A 25,808-nucleotide genomic window follows, 5' to 3' on the forward strand; every position below is an offset into this window, starting at 1 on the left:
TAGGGAATCACAACCGCTATACTGCAGGAAGCCGAGGGTGGGATGGACATATATAGTCATACTTATATGTATCAGGTCCTACGTGGCATATTATACCAAAGATTGAATAAGAGTTTTGTAGAAGTTTACCCACGGGTTGTTCCTGAGTTTCCTTTGTATATTATTGTTTCCTTTGGTCTCTTATATGAGCTTCGGTATTTGCATATACTATCCTGTCTGCCTCACATACGAGGACAATTCATTGTGTACTCACGTCCCTTTTGCCGGGGAACGGTATGTTCATGTTACAGGTTCAAAGGTACTGGGTGGTAGACTTTCTCACTAGGTACTTGTGGACATTCAGTTGATGTGTGATAAGCTCCAATTCCATCTAGAGCCGAGTCAATCTAGCACTTCTATTTTGATGTATAGATATTACGGGTAGGTCAGGGCCATGTCGTGACAGTACATCAATTGTACAGTTCTAGTCATCGTAGAGGCTTCATAGACATGCATTGTGGTCACATATGTACATTTGTGTAATCACCATATGTTTTTAGTTCCGATGATCATTTGTATATATACACATGCCTGTGGAATCGTTCATGTGTTCTTAAGTATTTGCATAAGTTCTCATATAGATGGTTCACTCGGTCAAGTTAAGGCACCGAGTCCAGGTCCGCCTCACCAAGGATTGGGGCGTGACATCTGATCATTCTAATAGATGCAATAATTATATAGATTAGGTGTCACATGAATTTATTTTATCCAGACGCACAGTTTATTAGAATAGTTAAAATCCCAAACACAAAACTCAAAATAAAACATAAATTGTCCTTTTTTAATTTAAAGACATGATTACCAAACTATTAATCTCATGACATTCTATTTTACATGACCAACAACACCATTGTTGTTGAAATATTACACCTCGTTCGTTATTAATATCAACATTACAAGTTTGTAAAGAGTAATTCTTGGATATTGTAATGTTTTAAGTGTATATAATGTTTTATCACCCATTATTTTAAATAGTTAATACGTTAAGTTCACCAATTTCATGCTTTTAACATACTATGTAGTCAGGAATTTAAGTTTTTTACAATTTTGAGTGTAACATTTCCTTTTAAAAACTGTTTTTTTATCACAAGAACAAGTGATGAGGCTAAATCTACTATGTACAAGTATTTTATTATCATAATATGCTACAGTAATATCCCAAAGCAGCTTATTATAGACTCTAGCTGTTCATCTTCCATTGTCAAACCACTTCGTAAAACGAAGCGATTTAATGCATCACTGCGCTAATTGACACAATGCTACTAAAGGACGTGATGGTGTGACTGTGTGATAAATGGTGAAGCAAATTTTCACTCCTATAAATTCAACAACACCCACCACTTTTTCTTCTAACGTGCAATCTTTTTCTATTTTCATCTTCTTCTTCATCTTTCCTTCTAATGTTGCTCATCCAAAATGCCGCCAAGGAGAAGCCATCCAAATCACTACCCAGATTGTATTGCATTCAGAGCCGATATGAATTGGCGCATTCTACGTATCAATGAGGATGCGCGCCAGGAGACCAACATATGGCACATTGCTCGCATGCTAAGGGCCTTCTATCTTAGGGTAGGACTTCATCAGTTCCCCCCAACTCCCCTCCTCATGGCCCTATGTAGTTTTTTTTTTTTTTTAAGTTTTTATATCATTATGTTTTTAAGTTTTTATGTTTTAAAATATATAGTATTAAAAGTTATGTTAGATCATTCCATATGTCTCCTGTTTATATGCGCCGCTAGACCCACCAGACAGAACCTCCGTTCTAATAAATCGTTAATGGTGGCATGTAAAATTGTGAAATGGTAAATATAATAAATTAATATTGGAAACTAATGAATAAATATAAATAAATAAACCGATTCACAAATATAATAAATAAATAATGGTGAAGCGGCAAATTGTAATCAAATTTGCAATTTACAAGCTCGTTCCAAATTGTAATAAATTAATATTTGCAATTAATGAATAAATACAAATAAATAAATTGATTTTCAAATATAATAAATAAATAATGATAATCAAATTTGTAATTTTTTCTTCCTCCATGGGCACTTTTACAGGGATATTGCGTTACTAGATCGAATCTCAGTTCTAATAAATTGTTAATTGTGACATGGAAAATTGTGAAATCATAAATATAATAAGTTAATATTTTCAATTAATGAATAAACACAAATAAATAAGCTACTTCTCAAATATAATAAACATCTAATGGTGAAATGGCAATCTCAGTTCTAATAAATTGTTAATGGTGAGAAATTTGCAGTTATATAAAAAAGTATTTGTAATTATAAACTCTCCCAAATATAATAAATTGGGAAATCAAATAATTGCTCCATAAACAACCCCAAAAACTCAAACAACTTCTTCATGACAGTACTCAAACAACTTTTTCATTGGCAGTCTCATTGCCAATACTTTGACCAACGTCTTCATTGGCAATCTCATTACTAATACTTTGACAACATCTCAACCTCTTCATTGATAGTCTCATGAATTATCTGTTCCAAGACATCATTTATTGTTCCATTGTGTGATTGATCTACACTAACAAGTAACAACAACAGAATCAACAAGACCACTAGCAACAACAGAATTAGCAAAAAGACCCAATGGTGTATTGCAATGAGGATTATCGGCATGATCAGGCATAGGACTAGAAAAGCCATCAACAAAAGAGACATGGGGATCATCAACTTGAAAAGGCAGGGGACTTGATCCATCAACATTGGGGACATGGGCAGGATCACCCAAAGGAGAACCAGCAAGAGGCAAGGGACTAGAACCATCAACATTAAAGACATGGATAGGATCACCCAAAGGAGAACTATCAAGAGCATTCACAGGGTCAAAATAACAAAAGTGAATAACTTAATGAATGTGAATGTCACAGTAGTTGACATTACCTTTGGTCTTAGCCATGACACATTGCAATGCCTTTCTAATCCTCTTCTTACAAGACCTCACCGAAGGGGAAACCCATTTAGAACTCCGACACCCAAAGAAGAATCAACAAGAGCATTCACTGGGTCAAAATTAACAGAAATGAATAGCACAAAAATTGACAATAGACCATACAAGTTTCCAATAACCAACGTGAACGTCACCGAAGTTGACATTACCTTTGGTCTTTTTAGCCATGGAAAATTGCAATGCATTCCCGATCATTTTCTTATTCTGTCTAACCAAAGGAGAAACACATTTAGAATGCCTTTCTTGAATTTTCCTCGAGGAATTTGCGAATGGAAACTTCCTCATTTGATGTCAATATAGTTTCAGTTAGACTTGGCCTACGACCACAATGGTTGCACGTCTCTTTACCCTCTCCTTTAAGATCTTTATCTTGATCATGATTATGTTCGTCTCGAGAACCAAATGCAAGTTCCTCTCTCACTCAAAATTGATGAGTATTACCAATCTCCCTCTCTTGGGCATCAATATTCGGGTTACGGTACTTCACGTCATAATCTACAAGATTCAGAATGTAGTCCTTCCTCTTCTTTGCATCATCGTGGTGCATAAAAGGTCTTACCACCTCTAGTTAACAAAAACAACAACTGATTAATTCAGAATAAGCAATCACCAATCTAAGTTCTAATATACTAATAAGCAATAACCAATCAAAGTTCTAATAGACTAATAGCAACTCACCAACCTAAGTTCTAATTGACTAATAGGCAATCACCAATCCATGTTCTAATAGAATAATAAGTTTGTATCATTACCTCACGGCTTCCAATTACATTTTTGAAAGGATCAACAGCTTCGGGCCCTTCTTCCTCGCACCATCTCAAAATCCTTGGAGTCGGTAAAGGATGTTCTTTAGATCGGCCGTCAGTTTTCCGAACAAATGATAAAGCTTCGTATGCCTATGCCTATAGTAAGTATATATGTAGGATAAGCAATAAGATAGACTAATAAGCATTCACCAATCTATAATAATCAACATATTGGTTCGTAATAAAATACTCACAACGAAGGCCCAGGGGTAGCCATAAAAAACATACTGTGATGTTTCCTTTTTAGTCACAAGATAGTATAGCTTCTTCAGTCCACCTTTTTCTTAAAATAATCAAGAGTCAGTTTGAAGCATTCCTTACCCCATGGATATTTATTAAATAATTTTATATTAGCCGTCATGGTATGGACAATACAACCATTACAGTCTGAAACTTTTATGTTTTGGTCAATATATCATCTTTTGAACCAAAGCCAGCAGCTCAAGCATTGTCAGCCCCTTGGTATTATCTTTTATATTATTTCAAAAACTCTCACCTTTTTCTGCATCTTCTCCAGCAATTCGTCGGTGAGATATTTTTCGCAATTCAAACCCGTGACCATAGCAAACTGTTTAAGCCTCTTGTTCTCGCCATGGTACAACTTATGGTTTCATAGTCGGGTATGCCTTTGCAATTGAGACTCGTGTCCGAGTTTTGGAGATTGAAAGTGTCTTATCCCGTGTACAAGGTACCAGCAAGTATTCCTGGTAATTTACAGGATTAGAAGTTCAATGAATCGAATCGACACGATCTAAGCTGAATCTGAGAAATCTGCAGACACCAGTCATCGTCGACAGGCGGTCGACATAGTCGACGGACCATCGTTGTGCGGCATCAACAGAGTTCCGCAGCTTTGAAATCTACAAGCGTAGGTCGACGGGCAAGTCGATGGACCGTCGACACGTCGATGGGTCGTCGACCCGGTCGTCGAACCGTACCGCTGGGACTTTTTAATTCCAAGTATAAATATGTGATCCATGACTCTATTTCTCATTTTCTCTCTTCTAAGTCAGAGAAAAACCCTAGTATATTTACTCCCAATATTTTCTATCATTATAGTGGTGATTTGGCAAGATCCGAGCCCCGTAAACCCAAGCTTGTGAAGAAGAAGGTTGTTTCTAGGGTTTCTTCAAAGTTGTGAAGCTTAGGAAGTTGGTGTTGAAGTTGATCCTTGAAATCTTAGACCCCTCAAGGTATGTAGATGATTTCTACCCCTATATTTAAGTTAATTATCAAGATTTTTAGTGGTTTTAAGTGAAGAGAGGATACTTATGGAAGTGGTAAGTTGATGAAGGGTAAGATAAGGATTTGGGGCTGTTTTAAGAGATGGTTGGGAATGGTTTTGGGTATATTTTGATAAATGAGTGTTTTCTTTGTTGTTTGGGTTGATTTTGGACCGAATGGGAAGTCCAAGGGTTGTTGAGCTTACATGGAAATTATTGTCTATAATTCGTTAAGCTCTATATGTATCTAAAAATGGTTAGTAAGTGAGGTAAATAGTCTAATTAAGGCCTATGTATCTTAATTGTAGATTTACAAGTTCGAGAATTAGAAGTTGGACGAAAGGATATACTTCAAGGTATGTTAAGGCTATTTTTTCTTTCTTTTGGCATGACCTTATGATATGAACCAACAAACGAGTAAGCGAGCTTCCATATTACTCTACTCTTAGAAGCATTAGGAGTACTTCAGTCTTTGATATTCATGTACCCCGCTTATGATTGTTCCTTCTGTTCATGGGTCCAGTTTTATGTATACAGTTTATTCATGCATTACATTCATTCATATATATATTTACGCATATTGACCCGTGACCAGAAGGCGTTATATACGTAAGTATTATATGTATATGGGGTATGGGGAAATGGATTAGCGTTATATACGCATTAGCACCTGATCAGCTGGTGCACCATGATGATGATATAAGGATCGGGCTACACGTACTGCAATAATATATACAATGATGATGGCCGCAGAGAGGCCAATATGATATGATGGGATGCCATAGAGGCTTGATAGGCGTTATATATATATATATATATATATATATATATATATATATATATATATGTGTGTGTGTGTGTGTGTGTGTGTGTGTGTGTGTGTGTGTGTGTGTGTGTGTCTCCTACATTAACAGGCATGAGCATACATATTATGCGCCTATAAAGGCATTGTCAGTTATACAGATTCATACAGATACATACAGATACTAGTTCATACAAGTACATGCAGATAGTCATTTCAGCTTATAAGTTCAGATCTTATTCATGATTCTTACGTATACATATTGCTCTTATGCCTTCCATACTCAGTACATTATCCGTACTGACTCCCCGTTGCTCGGGGGGCTGCGTTCATGCCCACCGGTTCAGGTAGACTGACAGGTGGTCTAGCTTAGTAGGACTTCTTTCCAGCAGTAGTTAGTGCGCTCCATTGATCCGGAGCTGCAGTATATTTTGGGTATGCTAGTCTTTTGAGATGTACATGCATATGGGTATGACGGGGCCCTGTCCCGTCCTTTCTACAGCTTTTATTCGGCAAGAGGTCGAGACGTTGTATGTATTAGTCGAGATGATGTAGCTTTGTCGGCTTCTATTATTTTGTGTACAGTATATGTAGCAGCCTAGCTGGCTTGCGCTGTTCTTTCAGCATGTTTATATATATACAGGTTGTACAGAGTTCATGATATTACCGATTTATGAGGCAGTATGAGATCAGTTTAAGTCACTTGTGGGCCCCTGATGTTCAGTAAGGTTCAGATATGAGTATAGGGGTGTTTGGTCACTAGAGGTCAGACACTCGTCACGACTCATCGGTTTGGGTCATGACAGAAGTGGTATCAGAGCAGTTCCGTCCTAGGGTTGTCTACAGACCGTGTCTAGTAGAGTCTTATTTATGGGTGTGTTATGCACCACACTTATAAATAGGAGGCTACAGGACATTTAGGATGATGTCATTCTTTCTCTCTTAGATCGTGCGATAGAGCCATGTGTTAAGCGTTCGCTTTCTGATGATTTGTTCTGATTTCAGCGATGCCTCGCAAGAAAGCTACAGCTGCCCAAAAGGGCAAGAGAGAGGTCGGTGAGGCCACTAGCCGTACTCGATAGCACTTGCCCAGTCTGAGACTTCGCATACCCCGCCTCCAGCACCTGCCCCAGTTCCTCAGCTAGATGCACCGGGCCAGGATATGCCGGATCTTTGTGTTGTTATTGACTAGATTAGTAGCCGCCCAGGCTCAGCGACAGGGAGTAGGTATTGACCAGGCAGACAGGGCCGGTAGTTCGAGGGTTAAGACTTTCCTCGGGTTAGATCCTCCAGAGTTTTCTGTGATAAAGCAAAATATGGACCCCCAGGATTTCATTGATAGTATGCAGAGGACCTTGAGGGTTATGCATGCGGATGAGGTCGATTCTGAGTTGGCTTCGTATAAACTTCGTGATATTGCAGTAAAGTGGTATCAGATTGGGAGTTATCTAAGAGAGAGAATACCCCTCAAGCTGTTTGGCGAGAGTTTTTAGATGCTTTTCTTCACCATTATTTACCACCAGAGGTCCGATGAGCCCGAGCAGACAGGTTCTTACGTATTGAGCAGGGCAATATGAATGTCCAAGAGTATTATGTACACTTTGATTCCTTGGCTAGATATGCCCCAGCCATGGTGGTTGAGATGGAGGACAGAGTTCATCGCTTCGTGGCTGGTCTAGGGCCACACTTGATAGATGAGTGTACGACTGCTGCATTACAGCTAGGCATGGATATCTCCCGTATACAGGCATATGCACAGAATTTGGAGGACCGCAAGCGTCAGCGGAGGACAGAACGTGACCGTGACCGGGGCCATGGCAAGAGGGCCAGATCTTTAGATATCGGGGGTGAGTCTAGGGGAGGACAGAGATAGCAGTATCCCCGATATCCATTCCATTCGGTAGGGAGTGCACCTCTGCGGTTTTCAGGTCCGAGGTTTGATTGATTTTCTTATTTTAGAGCGGGCCAGAGTTCTAGAGCAACATGCTCTCAGCACAGACCAGAGTTAGGCCAGATAAGACCTCCTTTGCCGCGGTGTGCCCAGTGTGGCAAGGTACACGCAGGTCAGTATCGGCTGGGATCGGATGGTTTCTATGCTTGTGGCCACCTAGGTCACAAAGTGTGACAGTGTCCAATGAGAGAGAGTGGGAGTATGGTTCAGCCCACAGGGTCCGCAAGTGGTTCATCTTCTACGCGTTGCGCCCTCCAGGGCAATTTTCCCTGACACCAGCAGGACGAGGTAGAGGGAGGAGTTGAGCATCAAGCTCGAGCGGTCCTCAACACCGAGTATATACACTAGCCGGTAGACAGGATCGTGAGTCATCTCCTGATGTCGTCACAGGTATATTATCAGTCTCCTCCTATGATGTGTATGTACTGATTGACCCAGGTTTCACTTTATCATATGTTACGCCCTTTGTTGCTGGCAAGTTTGGGATAGAGCCCGAGTTGATTAAACCTTTTGAGGTGTCTACGCCAGTTGGTGATCCGGTTATAGCTAGGCGAGTATACCGGGGCTGTGTTCTTATAGTTTGTAACAGCCATACCGTAGCAGATCTGATTGAGTTAGATATGATTGATTTTGATGTTATTATGGGCATGGATTGGTTGGCTTCCTGTTATGCTAATGTTGATTGTAGGATAAAGATAGTTCGATTGCAGTTTCCCAATGAGCCAGTTCTTGAGTGGAATGGTAATGCCGTTTCACCGAAGAATGGCACCTGCAGAGTTGAAAGAATTGAAGAAGCAGTTGAAAGATTTGCTTGAGAAAGGCTTTATTAGGCCCAACACATCGCCGTGCGGAGCACCGGTATTATATGTAAGAAATAAGGATGGCTCTTTGCGAATGTGTATTGATTATAGGCAATTGAATAAAGTGACTGTAAAGAATAAGTATCCGCTCCCAAGGATTGATGATTTATTTGATCAGTTGCAAGGCGCCAAATACTTCTCGAAGATAGACTTGAGGTCAGGATATCATCAGGTTAGGGTGAAGGAAGAGGATATTCCGAAGACGGCATTCAGGACTAGATATGGACATTATGAATTTTGTGTCATGTCGTTCGGGTTAACTAATGCCCCAGCCGTATTCATGGATTTGATGAATCGTGTATTCAGGCCCTTCCTAGATCGGTTTGTGAGTGTATTCATAGATGATATTCTGGTTTATTCACCGTCAGAGGATGAACATGCAGAGCATCTATGAGCAGTGCTTGGAGTTCTTCGAAAAAGAGAGTTATATGCCAAGTTTTCCAAGTGTGAGTTCTGGTTGAACTCTGTGACTTTTCTGGGTCACATTATTTCAGAGAAATGCGTTAGAATGGATGCCCAAAAGATTGAGGCTGTGAAGAAATGGCCAAGGCCCACAGCACCAATGGAGATACATAGTTTCTTGGGCCTGGCAGGATATTATAGAAGGTTCGTAGAAGGATTTTCCTCTCTTTCAGCCCCCATTGACTAAATTGACTCAGAAATCAGCTAAGTTTCAATGGACAGATGTCTGTGAGCAGAGTTTTCAAACGTTGAAGGATAAGTTGACTTCAGCACCTGTTTTGACTCTTCCAGAAGGAGTAGATGGCTATGTGGTATATTGTGATGCCTCAAGTATTGGTTTGGGCTGTGTGTTGATGCAGCACGGTAAGGTTGTTGCTTATGCTTCTAGACAGCTGAAGAAGCACGAGAAGAATTATCCAACCCATGATCTTGAGCTAGCGGCGGTGATTTATGCTTTGAAAATATGGAGGCACTACTTATACGGTGTCCATGTTGATATCTATACTGATCATAAGAGCCTCCAGTACATCTTTAAGTAGAAGGACTTGAATTTGCGTCAGAGGCGATGGTTAGAGTGGTTAAAAGACTATGATGTGGATATTCTGTACCATCTCGGTAAAGCTAATGTAGTAGCCGATGCCCTCAGTAGTAAATCCATGGGTAGCTTGTCATATGTGCTACCAGAGAAAAGGGAAATGGTCCGTGAAGTTCATCGATTAGCTAGCCTCGGAGTTCGATTGATAGATTCAGGTGATGCAGGAGTTACTGTTCAAGACATAGCAGTGTCATCTTTGGTAGCAAAAATAAAAGAACGTCAGTACGAAGACCCTGTCCTAGTTCATTACCGAGATACAACACCTCAGAAAGAAAAGACACCCTTTGTAATTACAGGTGATAGTGTACTCAGGTATCGAGGTAGATTATGTGTTCCTAACGTTGCAGGACTTCGTCAGCAGGTTATAGGGGAAGCACATTATTCTCGCTATTCTATTCATCCAGGTTCAACAAAGATGTACCATGATCTCAAGGAAGTTTATTGGTGGGATGGTATGAAAAGAGATATAGCAGAATTTGTCGCTCAGTGTCCAAATTATCAGCAGGTCAAAATAGAACACCAGAAGCCCGGAGGTCTATTGTAGGCTATGGAGATTCCGACATGAAGTGGGAGATAATTAATATGGACTTTATTACAGGTTTGCCCCGCACCCAGTGGAAGTATGATTCCATATGGGTTGTAGTTGATAGGCTCACAAAGTCAGCCCACTTTCTACCTATCAGAACCACTTATGCAGCCGAGGATTATGCGAAGATTTACCTTAAAGAGATTGTACGACTTCATGGTGTTCCCGCGACCATTATCTTAGATAGGGGAACACAGTTCACAGCTAATTTCTGGAAGTCCTTTCGTAATGGATCGGGGACTTAAGCCGAGTCTTAGATCGCGTTTTATCCGCGTATAGATGGACAAAGCGAGCGTACTATACAGACACTTGAGGATATATTGAGATCTTGTGTGATTGACTTCCGAGGTAGCTAGGATGATCATCTGTCTCTTATTGAATTTGCATATAATAACAGCTACCATTCCAGTATTCAAATGGCTCCTTATGAGGCCTTATATGGGCAGAGATATAGATCGCCCATAGGATGGTTTGATGTCGGGAAGAATCGCTAGTAGGCCCGTACTTAATTCGGAAGAAGCGCTGACAAAGTGAAAATGATCCGAGAAAGATTGCTAACAGCTCAGAGTCGACAGAAATCCTATGCGGATAATCGGTGACGCAAGTTAGAGTTTGAGATATGCGATTGGGTTTTCCTGAAAGTTTCGCCTATGAAGGGAGTGATGAGGTTTGGCAAAAAGGGTAAGTTGATCCCTCGATATATTGGGTCATATAAGATCATTCGTACTGTGGGTAAGGTGGCATATGAGCTAGAATTGCCTCCTGAGTTAGAGTCTGTACATTCCGATATTTCATGTGTCTATGCTTCGTAAGTGCATCGGAGATCCTTCAAGAGTTGTACCGAGATGATATCCAGGACCGAGCGCTTATCATACGAAGAGGTTTCGGTGGCTATATTGTACGTAAAGTTCGTCGGTTGCGAACTAAGAATGTAGCTTCAGTTAAAGTTTTGCGGAGGAATAAGAATGTTGAGGAAGTGACTTGGGAAGCGGAAGAGGCAATGAAGATTAAGTACTCGCATTTGTTTCCGAAAGAATACAGAGGTTCGCTTCCGAGGCATCATCACCCCTGTGTATTATTCCATTTTCAGCCTATCGTGATTGGTCGCGTGAGGCCACGGTATTGTATGTTGTAGATGTGGCCCTGTGTGGCATCGTTTGGGTTGCTGTGTGCAGGTTGGATTGGTATACTTACAGGGAAAACTCTGCCGAAATGTTTATAGCCCATGATTGTTTGAACATTCGAGAACGAATGTTCCTAAGGGGGGAGAGAATGTTACGCCTCTCGTACTCGCCGTGGTAGAACCTATGGTTTCATAGTTGGGTATGCCTTTGCAATTGAGACCCGTGTCCAAGTTTTGGAGAAAGTGTCTTACCCTGTGTACAAGGTACCAGCAGGTATTCCTAGTAATTTACAGGATTAGAAGTTGAACGAATCGAATCGATGCGATCTGAGCTGAATTTGAGAAATCTGCAGACACCAATCATCGTCAACGGGTCGTTGACATGGTCGACGAACCGTTATTGTGCGGCATCGATAGCGTTCCGCAGCCTTGAAATCTGCAGGCGTAGGTCGAGCTCGTCGAACCGTACCGCTGGGACTTTTTAATTCCAAATATAAATATGTGATCCACGACTCTATTTCTCATTTTCTCTCTTCTAAGTTAGAGAAAAACCCTAGTATATTTACTCCCAACAATTTCTATCATTATAGTGGTGATTTGGCAAGATCCGAGCCCTGCAAAGCTAAGCTTGTGAAGAAGAAGGTTCTTTCTAGGGCTTCTTCAAAGTTGTGAGCTTAGGGAGTTGGAGTTGAAGCTGATCCTTGAAATCTTAGACCCCTCAAGGTATGTAGATGATTTCTACCCTTGTATTTAAGTTAATTATTAAGAGTTTTAGTGGTTTTAAGTGAAGAGAGGATACTTATGGAAGTGATAAGTTGATGAAGCGTAAGATAAGGATTTGAGGCTGTTTTAAGGGATGGTTGGGAATGGATTTGGGTATATTTTGATATATGAGTGTTGTCTTTGTTGTTTGGGTTGATGTTGGACCGAATGGGAAGTCGAAAGGTTGTTGAGCTTACAAGGAAATTGTTGTCTATAATTCGTTAAGCTCTATATGTATCTAAAAATGGTTAGTAAGTGAGGTAAATAGTCTAATTAAGGACTATGTATCTTAATTGTAGACTTACAAGTTCGAGAGGTAGAAGTTGGACGAAAGGATATACTTCAAGGTATGTTAAGACTATCCTTTCTTTCTTTTGGCATGACCTTATGATATGAACCAACAAATGAGTAAGCGAGCTTCCATATTACTCTACTCTTAGAAGCATTAGGAGTATTTCAGTCTTTGATATTCATGTACCCCGCTTATGATTGTTCCTTCGATCATGGGTCCAGCTTTTATGTATACGCTTATTCATGCATTACATTCATTCATATATATATATATATATATATATATATATATATATATATATATATATATATATATATTGACCCGGTGACCGTAAGGCGTTATATGCGCAAGTATTATATGTATACGGGGTATGCGAAATGGATAGGCATTATATACGCATCGCCACTCGACCGCCCTAGTGCGCCATGATGATGATATAAGGATCGGGCTGCACGTACCGCAACAATATATACGATGATGATGGCCGCAGAGAGGCCGATATGATATGATGGGATGCCATGTAGGCTTGATGTGCGTTATATATATATATATATATATATATATATATATATATATACCTACATGTGACAGTACGGAATGCATATTATGCGCCCACGTAGGCATTGTCGTTATACGTATTCATGCGTATACATACATACGTATACTATTTCATACAAGTACATGCGTATAGTCATTTCACTATAAGTTCGCATCTTATTCATGATTCTTATATATACATGTTGCTCTTTATGCCTTTCATACTCGCACATTATCCGTACCGACTCTCTCCTGTTTCTGGGGCCGCGTTCATACCCGCAGTTCGTAGACCGATAGGTTGTCCGGCTTAGTAGACTTCTATCCAAAATGGTCGGCCGCGCTCCATTGATCCGAGCCGCAGATATTTTTGGGTATGCTAGTCTTTTGAGACGTACATGCATACGGGTACGACGGGCCCTCGTCCGTCCTTTCTGGCCTTTTATTCCAAAGAGAGGTCCGTAGACGCTGTATGTATTAGTTTGATGATGTAGCCTTGTCGGCTTCTATTCTTTTGTGTACAATATATGTAGCAGCCTAGCTGCTTGCGCTGTTCTTTCAGCATGTTTATGTATATACAGGTTGTACAGAGTTCATGATGTTACCTATTGATGAGGCAGTATGAGATCAGTTTAAGTCATTTGTAGGCCCCTGATGTTCAGTAAGGTTCAGATATGAGTATAAGGGTGTTTGGTCTCTAGAGGTCAGACACTCGTCACGATTCATCGGTTTGGGTCGTGACACAAACTCCCTTAAGCTGTTTTGGGAACTCCCTCCAATACGAACCACATCTCATGCCTTTTCTCATTCTTTGTAACTTGACAAAAAAGAAGAGAATGAGCCATTTGTCTATTGAATCCACTCCATCTCTTGGCATTAACAAGAAGTTGCCAAAACAAGAGGCTTCAAAAAGTTCGATAAGGTCTTGATCTTTGATAATATCTATTAATTCGAAAAAGTTAACATCCTAGACCATGCTGAGATCTTGCCAGTGAAAGAACCACCAAACTTAGCCCTCCATGTGGTCAATCCATACCTTCCAACGTCTATGGCACTCTCATCAACATTGTTTTCTTCTTCTTCTTCTTCTTCTTCTTCTTCTTCTTCCTTCTTCTTCTTCTTCTTCTTCTTCTTCTTCTTCTTCTTCTTCTTCTTCTTCTTCTTCTTCTTCTTCTTCTTCTTCTTCTTCTTCTTCTTCTTCTTCTTCTTCTTCGTTTTCTTATCATCTTTTCCTTCTTCATCATCATCATCACTTGCGTTTTCCACATACTTTCCCCCTTTATCTTCAACACTATTTTTCACTACTTATTTTTCATGAATGTCACCATTTTCTTTTTCTTTTTCAATAGTATCGTCTTCCTAAACATCGCCTTTCTTTTCTTTTTCAACAGTTTCTTCTTCCTGAACATCTTCATTCTTTTTTTCTTCTACTTGTAAATTAGAATCATTTTTGCGTTTATTAATAAAATTACACAATGCAGGGTCGTCGTCAACAACTTCCTCTTCCACTCTCAACCTTTTCCGACTTTTCTTTTTATTTCCAGCGGACTCCGCCACCGATTTAACTTTCCCAAGAGATTTTTTACTTTCTGATTTACCTTTCCCAATAGATTTTTTATTGAGATTTTTCGTCCTAGCCATGATTATGATGAAATCAAAGTTACAAACTGTGAAACTTATTCAGAAAAAGAAAATATTACAAACTGAAATTCAAAAAATAAAAAAGAGGATAAATTACGATTCCATACCTATAAATCACTTCAAGGTAAAATAAATCTTGAAATCGCATATTTCAAGGGAAGTTGAAGAACGGGATATTCAAGAACTTCAAATCACTGCTAATGTATCTAGGTTTTTGTCAAGTAATCTGCAGTTTCGAGAAGCAGGAAGATCAAAGAATGGATTTTGGGGGGAAGATGACGGGTTAAGATCAGTTGGAGCCTAAATTTGTTAGGTTTTTGTTAATTTAAAAGTTAACCCCGAAGTTCGTGCAAATACAAAGACGCCCACGAGCGTTTGCTAATCTTAACATTAGTAATTTTCGGGACAAAATAAAAAAAAAGGAAAAAGAAAATCGGGGCCCTCATTTTTCCAAGTACATAACCAGCAACTATGGGCAAAAGAGGAAAGTAACATAACACCCCCTATCCCCTTTACCTACCTAGCTACACACCCTCAAGCCGTAGCGCCCCACTTTATCCATCATTCAGTTCCGCACCTACTTTCCCCTTCTCCCCTTTTTCCTCGGATTCTTGATATTTTCTTCCACATATACCCCACTTTACAAACTCAATATACTGAACTTAACAACCTGTTTTGTGGGTTGATTCTAACTTGGAAAAAAATGAACTTTGCTTCTTGATTTGCTTTAACCCTTTCCCATTCTTAAATGACAACAACTGATCATAAAAAATTACTCTTCTTTACTGGGTTTTCACTGTGTACATCCTTTTCATTTTCTTCTCTCTTTATGTGTATGTTTTTTGACTACCTATTTGGATTTGCTTATATTGGTGTAGGTTACTTTTTCTTGAGATCTTAGGGATTTAAGCTGCATTTCCCTTTTTTAATAGGGTGCTGCGAGTTATTATGTTTTTTGAGCTAAAATCTACAACTAAAACTAAGCTATTCTAGAAAGGGCTAAAAGATGAATTTGATTGATAGTTTTCAAAGGGATTAGTAAAACATAGTATAAAGAAGAAACCCTAACTAGTTTATGGGATCTAAAAGAACTATTACAAGGAAAATTGGGGTAACTGCGTAAATAAATAAACTAAGCATAAGGGGTTCAAATACAACTGATGAAACTTGTGTCCTTCTTTTGTAAGTTAACTCTCCACAGCTGTGAACTACACTAATTGCACTTGGTACAACCATTGCAAGCATCAACCAATCTTTCTTATTATAGCTATTAAAGTCAGTCTGCATCAATGTTCTATGTCGACAGAAAGATTAGTGTTTTTTTTTTTGGGGGGGGGAAGATTTGGTTTTCTTGTCTAGATGTTTAGTTTTTTTTTGCTTTTATTTGTGTTACTAGGCTGGAGTAAAGTAGGATAATGTTAGTCTTGTTAGTGTTATTTTCAAGTTTCTAGCTGTAACTTTTGTTATGAAAAAGCTATTCTTTTTCTCATAAAGATGAATGGATAAGTTTAAGGTATGAAATGCCTTTTATCCTACACTTTGTTCATGATCTTAAACTGTGATTAGGATAATTAGGACACTGGCTTAAAAATGGAAAGCAGTTATGGAAGTAGGATATCTCAAGAAATTATTGGATGATTTTTTCTTGATAAGGATTTATTGGATGATGCGATATGTAAATATGAAGTGTATTTGAAGTTCCATTTCTTTTCAATTTTTCAAGCGGCAAACTAGGGTGAGAGAAGTAACAATTACAAAAAAGAAGAAGAAGAAAAACTAGGGTGAGGCAAGTACGAAAGACAGGCAATTTAGGACATCTTATTCCGATTTCTTTCCTTGATTCTTTGGATGAGAGTTGCTTAGGGTATATGTAGCGAGATCTTGCATTTAGTCTGCTAAGGTCCCTTAAGGCCTTACCCCAGTTTACCTTGCAATCTTATCAGTTTTCTACTCTGCAAATGGTTATTAAGCTTGCATTTTCCATGATATATGAGTTGTACCTGGCTATATGTTTATTTAGTGCTTCTCCAACAAGAAAATGATGCATTTGGACTGCCTTATGCAGGGTACAAAGCATGTTATGCTCCTCTCTGTTGTAGTACCTCTTTCTTAGTAATGAGATCCAAGCTTATATATGAATGTTCCTTTGCTTTATAAGGCAGTTTAGGATTTTATGGTGTTGCATGATCTCTTCTGCGTTAACCCATGGTTGGATTTGGTGTAGGTATTGGCACATCTTAATACTTGTGTGATCAGCTCAATTGGTGTACCATCAGCCGGCTAAAGGTTCCTGTTGCACGTCCCCATGTTGCCTAAGGGTTAGTGGAGTCATGGCTTGTGTGAAGATTGTCAATCGTCTCAAAGGTAAAGCACTAGGTTCATAAAAGTTTTATGCTAGACTTTCCTTTATCTGGTAGGAGATTGGGAAACATAAAACTCTGCACTGTGACTTTGCTCTCCCCCATCACCCAAATCCACCTGGCTTGCTCTAGATTTTCTTGGGATTTCTGTTTTGTCTCCTAACAGATGGCATCATAGGTGTTTCAAGTTTTTTATTTTATAAGTTCATGATTAAGCAGGCAGTTGTAGAGAAGGTTACGCGGTGGCCTACAACTTGTTAGTCCCTAATTTTTTTGCCTGATTTTACCTTTGTATTTTTTTTTTCCCTGGTATGATAAAAAAAAGCTTATTGTTTGGAGGTGGGAAGTCCTCACCACTGGACCATTCCTCCCTTATCGGCCTTTATATTTTCCGTTACTGCATAGCAAATGACAGTTAATTTTCTTTGCATCACAATCACATATTTCATTATCATAATCTTTTCACAAGTTTCAAGCTACGTAGTATTAACTTGCCCTTATTGCCTGAAATAACCACTTACTAAAAGTAATTGACATTGCTGAACTCTTGTACAGTTATGTGCATCCTAGTCCAGGTCATAAATTGTGTGTGCTTGCTGAGATGCAGACTTTTCTCGTATTGCAGGTTCTTTTTGCCACCTGCTGCTAGTAATTGCTCTGTGGTTGTCTAGCTATCAGAATGTAGTGGCTCTTCCTCTGTTACCTAAACCTGGGCAAACATCTGAACTACCTAGCTCACCTAACACTGGAACTTTTCAGCCAATTGATATATCACCCACTATGATCCCTCATTATCCTTTTCCTGGAGAACCTTTGCCACCAATGTACCCTTCCTTTCCAAAGACATATGACCCTGTCTTGACTGGAAGATGCCCTGTAAATTTCTCGATCATTTCAAGCATCACAGGAAAAACAGCATCTGATTGTACTCAATCTTTGTCGACAATAGTAGGGAACGTAATATGCTGCCCACAGTTTAATAGCTTACTCCACATATTCCAGGGATTTTACAGCAACCATTCTGATACTTTAGTTTTACAAAATGCGGTGGCTGATGATTGTTTTAAAGATATCATCAGTTTACTAGCCAGCAGAGGAGCGAACAGCTCATTATCTAGCATGTGTTCTGTAAAGTCGTCCAATCTGACTGGTGGTTCTTGCCCCGTGAAGGACATCAGTACCTTTGAGAAAGCAGTAAATACAAGCAAATTGTTAGAGTCTTGCAGCACAGTGGATCCTCTGAAAGAGTGCTGCAGGCCTGTTTGCCAGCCTGCAATTTCTGAGGCTGCACTTCAGATCTCAGGGATGAAAACGACTCTCAGTGATAACAAGAACATAGTTGGGGCACCTAGTGAAATTGATACTCTTAATGATTGTAAGGGAGTTGTCTATTCATGGATTGCAAGGAAACTAAGGTTTGAGGATGCCAATACTGCATTTCGGTTGTTGTCTTCCTGCAAAGTTAACAAAGGTAAGCATTTTAGCACATAGTAAAGAACTTTTTACTAAGAAGTGCTTCGGTTTGTTTCAGCTTCATAAAGCACTTTTCTCCCATAGCTTACTCTTCTGCTCTTCATGCTACATATTCTCAACATTCTCTGTTAAAACCGTCGCTGTTTTCTTATTTGTGTTCTTCGCTACATGTGTATTGGATTGAGGGTAGAGGTTTTAGCTGAGACTGAAATGGAGGTCAGAAAGGGATTTGAACTCAAGCTTGTGGTCTTAGCCAGAGTTTAGAAAACTATTCTTCTTGCTTTTATTTGCCAAGTCTAAGTCTTCTGCTTAATTTAGGATTGTGAAGATGGTTAATTTTCGAGTTAGTTTTCTCTGTTACTAAGACAGTCCTCAAATGTACTAGGGTTTTAAGTATTTTGTTAGTTTCATTGATGATAACTCATTTTAAACTATATTCTATTCTTCAAGAAATAGGAACAGTGGAACTAGCCAAAATTTGATCAGATGGAAGTCCAGCAAGTGTAACAACTATAAACATCGTCTGCTGTTGCTCCAATTGTTTTCCAACACTCATAGTAGTGGGCATCAACTCATTAAATTGCACCTGTCCAAGATAAGTAGGCATATTTAAATCCTGCTTTTTAAGGTTAGTCAACCGAGAAATCACATTTCAAAAGTGGTAGATGTCATTTGTGTATAGCCCATGAGCCTTTTCCCAAACTAAGAAGAAGACCAAGATAAATAATTTGCACTACCTATCAAAGGTTCAGTAGTGATAGAATAGTCTGAATTGCTGGAAACCATGGTCTTAGCATAAAAATTATCTGATCCCAGAGACATGATGGGTCACAGCAAAAATCTACCTCTAAATCTTTCTTTTTGCGGTTAGTCAACCGAGAAATCACACTACAAAAATCAGAGATGTCATTCGTGTATAGCCCACTAGCCTTTTCCCAAAACTAACAAGCATGTCCAGAATGGACGAAACAACAACATCGACTTCGATTTAATAGACGTCCACAATAAACTACACAATTGAGCATCTTCTCCCATTCTCCCGATCCTTTTCATTAATATCATTAGCTTGTTTAATTTACTGATCTTCAACACCTTATCCATTACACCATAATTGAATTGAAGAAGACCCAGATAAGTAATTTGCACTAACCTTGTTAAAAAAAAAAAGTAATTTGCAGTACCTATCAAAGGGTTCAATAGTGATATAATGGTCTGAATAACTGGAAACTATTGTCTTAGCATAAAAAATATCAGATCTGAGAGACCTGATGATGGGTCAAAGGTTAAGCAAATATCAAGTATATGTTGATGTAGATGTTACCGGAGTGAAATTTGTCTGACTTGGAAATCTGGAAGCAGTCACCGAAAAACTGAAAAACTAGAAGCAGTCACCAGAAAATCGAATCTGGTCACTAATAAGTGGTCGGAATCGGGAGGCACTTATATGGGTAGCCTTGGATTGACCGAAAAACTAGAAGCAGTTACCAGAAAATCGAATCTGGTCACTAATAAGTGGTCGGAATCGGGAGGCACTTATATGGATAGCCTTGGATTGACCAGGTGACCTCATTGGAAAAAGAAGCTAAGTCAGAAAGTGGCCGGACGAGCCGGTGCGCTGGCGTGTGGAGCAAACGTACTCGCCAGAGGGATCGTTCTAAAGGCACGTGAGGGCGCGCTTCAGGTCTGCTGCTGGAGTGACTGACTGGGGTTTGCTCGCCGAGGGGTGGACAACCCTATGATGGTGTTGGTTTTCTTACAACACTGAGGAAGAAGGCTGTGACGCAAATAAAAAGTTGCCGGAAAAATTACGTCGATGAATTCTCTTCCTATGTGTTGCTGGCGTTAACCAGACTCTGATATCATGTGAAGTGGAAGAGAAAATAAGAGAGAAATTGGCTTGCTTATTCTCTCAAGCTATTGGGGTCTAAATAACTATATTTGCATGTTCTAAAAAGGAAAGGGAATCATACCTAATTACAATAGGAGTAAATCAAGCCACCCTATATATTAACATATATTTTAGAATATTCACGAGGACTCTAATACAGAAGCCATCCATCTTTGCGAGAGACTGCGGAGCAAGAAGACAGGAAGATAGGACTTACACATGGTATTCTTCGACCTGGAAAGTGCTTATGACAAAGTTCCAAGAGAGATCCTATGGAGACGCGGGAGGCTGTGCGTGTACCCGTGGCGTACATTGGTGATCAAAGACATGGGCGAGGAGCCAAAACCGTGGTAAGGACAAGAGAGTGAGACTCGCAGCACTTTCCAGCCGTGATGGGTTGCATCAAGGAACAACTCTTAGTCCGTTTTTATTTGCCCCGGTGGGACGGATCGACGCGGTAAATTCAAGGCGCGGTGCCATGGTGTATGCTTTCGCGATGACATAGTCCCGATCGACGCAGACTCGTACGAGTTAACGCTGTCGAGGTTAGAGACATACCGGAGTCTAAAGTGGTTTGCCGAGTAGACCAAGACAGTAGCACTTCGTAGTGCAAGTTCGGCCAAGCACCCGCAGGTCAAGCTGAAGCGAGGCTTGGTACCTGTGCCATCCAGCTAAGAAAATAGTTTCAAGTATCTTAGGTCTATTACGCAAGGCAATACGGGGAGATTGACGATGATGTCACACATCGTATCAAAGGTGGTGGCTGAAGCAGGCTCGCTTCCGGAGTGCTGTGTGACAAGAAGGTGCCACCACAACTTAAAGGCAAGTTCTACAAAGTGGTGGTTAGACCGACTATGTTGTATGGGGCGGAGTGTTGGCCAGTTAAGATCTCTCACATTCAAAAGATGAAAGTTGCCGAGACGAGAATGTCGAGACGGATGCGTGGCCACACCAGGAGTGACAGATTAGGAACGAGGATATTCGGATAAGGCGGGAGTGGCCTTGTGGAAGACAAGATGCGGGTAGCGAGATTGAGATGGTTTGGGCATGAGAAGAGGAGAGACACAGATGCCTCAGTGCGGAGGCGTGAGAGGTTGGCCATGGATGGTTTCGGCATTTAGGTAGGATAGGCCGAAAAGTATTGGGAGAGGTAATTAGACAAAACATGACGCAAGCGATTACGCGCTTACCGAGGACATGACCTTAGATGAGGGTTTGGAGGACCCAGATTAGGGTAGAAGGCTAGTAGATAGTCTCGTTATTCTTCCTTATTAGTAGTCGCATTATCGCAAAGATAATTTTCGTGCTCGATTTCGCTATTATCCGTTATTTCGTGCTTTGATTATCCTATTTTATCCGTGTCCCTTTCGTTATTTGCATTTCCATATCGCTTTGAATCTCCTAGCCTTATCCGACCTCTTTTTTATGCTTTTTATCGAGCCGAGGGTCTTTCGGAAACAGCCGTCCTACCTTGGTAGGACTAAGGTCTGCGTACACTCTACCCTCCCCAGACCCCACGTTGTGGGATTTCACTGGGTTGTTGTTGTTGTATTCTAATAGTTAGCATCTGCATTTTAGAAGTTAGTTTTGTTTTCGTTCCCCCGAGGCTTTGGTTCAACGATAAAAGTTGGCCTGGTCATTAAGAGGGGGTCATACTTTGGACTACTTTTTTTCAAAAGAAACTATCTGAAAGCCCTTATGGTTTGCTACTTCCAAACCTGGTTGTCAGGAATTGTAGCGAAATCAGTTCTAATTTAAGGCAACCCCATCAATGCTTGATGGCTAAAAATGGTGAACTGAAAATGGAGCTAGTGCTGAGTTCTGGTTCCACCAGCACATCCACGTGGTATGTGGGTTAGGCTCACGCCATGATTTCAAACCCTGCAGTGGTCCAAAAGTTTGGTATTTAAGTGAAGACAGGTAGAGGAGCCCCATTATTTTTGAGTTCCACACCATGAGCCAGTTGGCCCTCAAATATTTCTAGGTTATAAAAAAGTATTAGTTTTGTTTCCTTGTCTAATCTCATCTTAAGTTTTAAGCTTTAGTAGCTGGACTTTTTACTTTTCTCTTCTAAGTTTGAGCTTTATTTCTACGATGTGGTCCAACTATGCTAAATCCACTGAAAACTCCAATTAGGTTGTTAAGACCTAACGTGCCAAATTCAGCTGAAAAGACTCCGTCTTTTCTTAATGTAATAAAGTTGTATGTAGTCCTTGAATTGGAATTATCCTTGAGCTAGAAATATAAAGCTGTCAACTTTTATCATATTTTCATCTCTTCCCTAGATTAAGTGAGAAGGATAAACACAGAAATTAGTTCCTTCATTATGCCCAAGTACTATACCTTCTAACGTATGTTTACCAAACTTTAAAGGCTTATTTTTAAGCTTTTGTCTTTTGGATGTAGCTTGTCCCCTGGACTTCAAGCAGCCATCAGAAGTTATCAATGCATGCAGAAATTTAGCTGCTCCCAGTCCTTCATGTTGTAGCTCGTTAAATGCCTACATTACAGGGATACAGAAGCAAATGTTGATCACAAATCGGCAAGCAATTATATGTGCTGCTGTATTTGGTTCTATGTTACAAAAGGCTGGAGTCATGACAAATGTTTATGAGCTTTGTGATGTTGACTTGAAGGATTTTAGTCTCCAAGGTGATTATTCATTTTGTGATTTTGTCCGTTTATCCATGTCTCTTGTTTTTTGGAGCTGACATTTGCTTTCTGTTCGGCTGGTTGCTCTTTGCCGTGGTGGAGCAGCGTATGGGCAAGAAGGTACAGATTCTCTTTTAGAGACCGATGTTGGAAGTGGATTCATGTTGTGTAATTATACAGTAGTGAGCTATAGTTGAATTTTAACTGTATCTGTAGTTAAGAAGTATTGGCTGGGTGTTCATCAAGCTTAAAAACTGATTCAGAAACGTATGCAGTAATATTGATATTGATATAAGTTGAGACCCCATGAACATCTGACTCGGCTCTGGGTCCAGAATCAGTGCATATCTATGAATAGAAACTTGCTATTTTAGGTTGAGAAACAGTAGTTTCAAATACTGTTATAGGATTTTCCCTTTCATCTTCCTTAATGATATTGAAAATATCTTATGAAATCTTGTGTCTTGTACGGTTTAATAATACTTTCACTCATGTGCCCGGTGCTCCTTTTCATCTAACATTAGAAAAGACAGTTGATGTGCACTACCGATAAATGTTGTGAAATGTTTGCACATGTTCTCTCTGTCCACATCTATTTTGTTGCTGGGGGGGAAACCAGATTGAATCGTCCTAACAGAAGGGATCTACTCTAATCAGATTAACAATTACTCTAAGAGGCTTATTCGTGATATCAAAATGTCATTTTCATTATCCGAAAGTTAGCCATAAAATCAATAGAGCCATTTCCTTATGTATAGTATGCTTAGTTATGTACATGGTCCTTAGCATAAGAAGTTTCGATCATGCAATAATTGCATATAGTCTGTCATGAGAACTTAAAGGTTTTGATTTAGGTTCTTGGGATCTGGAAACTACGTATACATCTGCGGTTAATGAGAAACAATTTGAAGTTTATAACTCGGTTGGCTTTAGATTTATATGGAACTGCATGTTGCTATAATAGCTTTTTGTTGATGGGAAGTGTGTTTCCCATGATCAAGAAACATTTTGTGTTTCTACAGTGAGAAGTTTTAGCTATGTTCAGTCTATTTTATACTGATGAAGTTGTTCAAATTAATGAAGCAGGGTGCTTGCTTCGAAGTTTGCCAGCAGATCTGGTATATGACAATTCAACCGGGTTCAGTTTTACTTGCGACTTAAATGACAATATTGCTGCTCCATGGCCTTCATCATCATCGGTCACATCCTTGTCTCTGTGTGCTCCTGGTAACTGACTGATCACTGCCTATCTTTAAAGTGATTTTACTGATTCCATAGAAGTCAGAGAATATTCTTTGGTGTCTCTTTGCAGAGATGTCTTTGCCAGCTTTACCAACGTCACAGACATTCGGAAATTCTGGTGAGAATCTCAGTTCCTAGCTTGGCTTTTCTCTATCACTTCTCTTGCGTGTTAGAAGAGGGGTGGGGCATGGGGGGCGGGGGGCGGGGCGGTGGGGTGGGGTTTAAAATTGATTTCCTTTTCCTGCTCGACCTCATAAACGTAGTTCTCATTTTGCCTTGGAGAGTGAGTATTCACCATTGATATTCCATAATGTTATGGTGGTTTCTTAAGGTTGATTACGGAGTTTTATCCCTTTGTAGGAACAAATCTCTTTATTTTGAGTTGAAAGATGATACGTGTGTTGTTGCCATGATTGCAGGCTGTCAGCTGGGAGGAATGCATTTCCTTTTGTCAGCTATTTTGATTTTTGTTTCAACATTATTTTACTAAATTAGAGCCCACAGGCATAGGTAGACAAACATTGAATGACCAGATCACATGTATATGTTTGAGTATCCTCATGTATAGCTGCTGTTTTTTTTTTTTTTATTCTAGAGATTGTCTAAAATATTGCATGCAATGTGCAATTTATTCTTCTGCCGTTGCATTCTTTTCCACTAAACTTTGAACAAAAACCTCGCCTATCCTCCTAATACAGTTTGGCTGTGTTGTCTTTCATCATTGAGGAACTTACCTTTGTGATTGTATAGTGCTGACAGAAACAACAATAATGATCATTGAGTAGCTTCGTCTCTTATTGAGACTATAACTCATAGGGAAGATTATTGATTATGGATGGAATCAAATATGCAACCAATAATGATCATTATCGAGTAGCTTCGTCTTTGGAAAGAAGTCCAATTCCACTTAATATTTCATGTGTAAATTTAGCGTTTGCACATGATCTAGCAAGGTTAAAAATGAAAAAGATTTTTCAATCTTATTCTATTACCTATTCCTGAAAATACATAAATAAATCTCTGGGCACCTGCTTACATACTATCATATGGTGAGTTCAAAAGTATGAGATGTAGAAGAAAAGTGATGCATGTTTAGGACTGGGTGAAGTAGTTAAAGAATTAGTTAGATATTTTCCAGAGTTAGTTACAGATTCCCAAAGTTAGTTAGAGCAGTTGGGTTCCAGAAATTAGTTGCACTGTTCACAGGATTAGTTAGAGTTGAGCTGGACAATTATGTTAGACTGTATAAATACCCATTGTAATTGAGTATTAACATTCATTGATTGTGATAATAAAATTTTCTTCTTTCTCTTCTATATCATTCTTACTTAGCTATAATCTTGGATTACTTCCCTGACCTAGCCATCATCTTCCTCGAGTTCACTCCTGGATTAACAACTATACATTTCAATTTGATTGTGCATCAATTGGTATAAGAGCTACTGATTTCGGCAGTAGAATAATGACCAGAAGCAGCGAAATTGTTACCTTGAAGCAAAAATCAAGCTCGACTAGTTGAGGAAATGGAGGATAAACTGACACAG

General features: G+C 39.5%; 1 protein-coding gene across 5 annotated transcripts; it reads left to right on the forward strand.

Moving 5' to 3' along the window:
- The first annotated feature begins 16,171 nt into the window (after positions 1-16,171).
- Positions 16,172-24,909, forward strand: LOC132065390 (uncharacterized GPI-anchored protein At1g61900-like). 5 transcript variants are annotated; one of them, XM_059458777.1, is made up of 8 exons: positions 16,174-16,435; positions 16,874-17,013; positions 17,635-18,480; positions 22,777-23,022; positions 23,128-23,142; positions 24,106-24,249; positions 24,335-24,382; positions 24,684-24,909. In XM_059458777.1, exons 2-8 carry the CDS (start codon positions 16,980-16,982, stop codon positions 24,752-24,754), a joined length of 1,404 nt encoding a protein of 467 aa, XP_059314760.1. In that variant the 5' UTR covers positions 16,174-16,435; positions 16,874-16,979; the 3' UTR covers positions 24,755-24,909. The 5 variants fall into 5 exon arrangements, with proteins under 5 accessions (XP_059314764.1, XP_059314760.1, XP_059314762.1 ...); XM_059458779.1 differs by having other exon boundaries at positions 16,174-16,430; XM_059458780.1 differs by having other exon boundaries at positions 16,181-16,435; positions 24,109-24,249.
- Positions 24,910-25,808: the final 899 nt, after the last annotated feature.

Source organism: Lycium ferocissimum, chromosome 7 (assembly GCF_029784015.1).
Source record: "Lycium ferocissimum isolate CSIRO_LF1 chromosome 7, AGI_CSIRO_Lferr_CH_V1, whole genome shotgun sequence".
In the NCBI taxonomy this organism is placed as follows: domain Eukaryota; kingdom Viridiplantae; phylum Streptophyta; class Magnoliopsida; order Solanales; family Solanaceae; genus Lycium; species Lycium ferocissimum.

Excerpts from the sequence above, each read along its gene's own strand:
- LOC132065390 (XM_059458777.1), top strand. The coding sequence starts at position 16,980 with ATGGCTTGTGTGAAGATTGTCAATCGTCTCAAAG. Across the intron at positions 24,250-24,334 it reads CTTGTCTCTGTGTGCTCCTG|AGATGTCTTTGCCAGCTTTA; the intron begins GTAACTGACTGA and ends GTCTCTTTGCAG. Across the intron at positions 24,383-24,683 it reads ACAGACATTCGGAAATTCTG|GCTGTCAGCTGGGAGGAATG; the intron begins GTGAGAATCTCA and ends CCATGATTGCAG.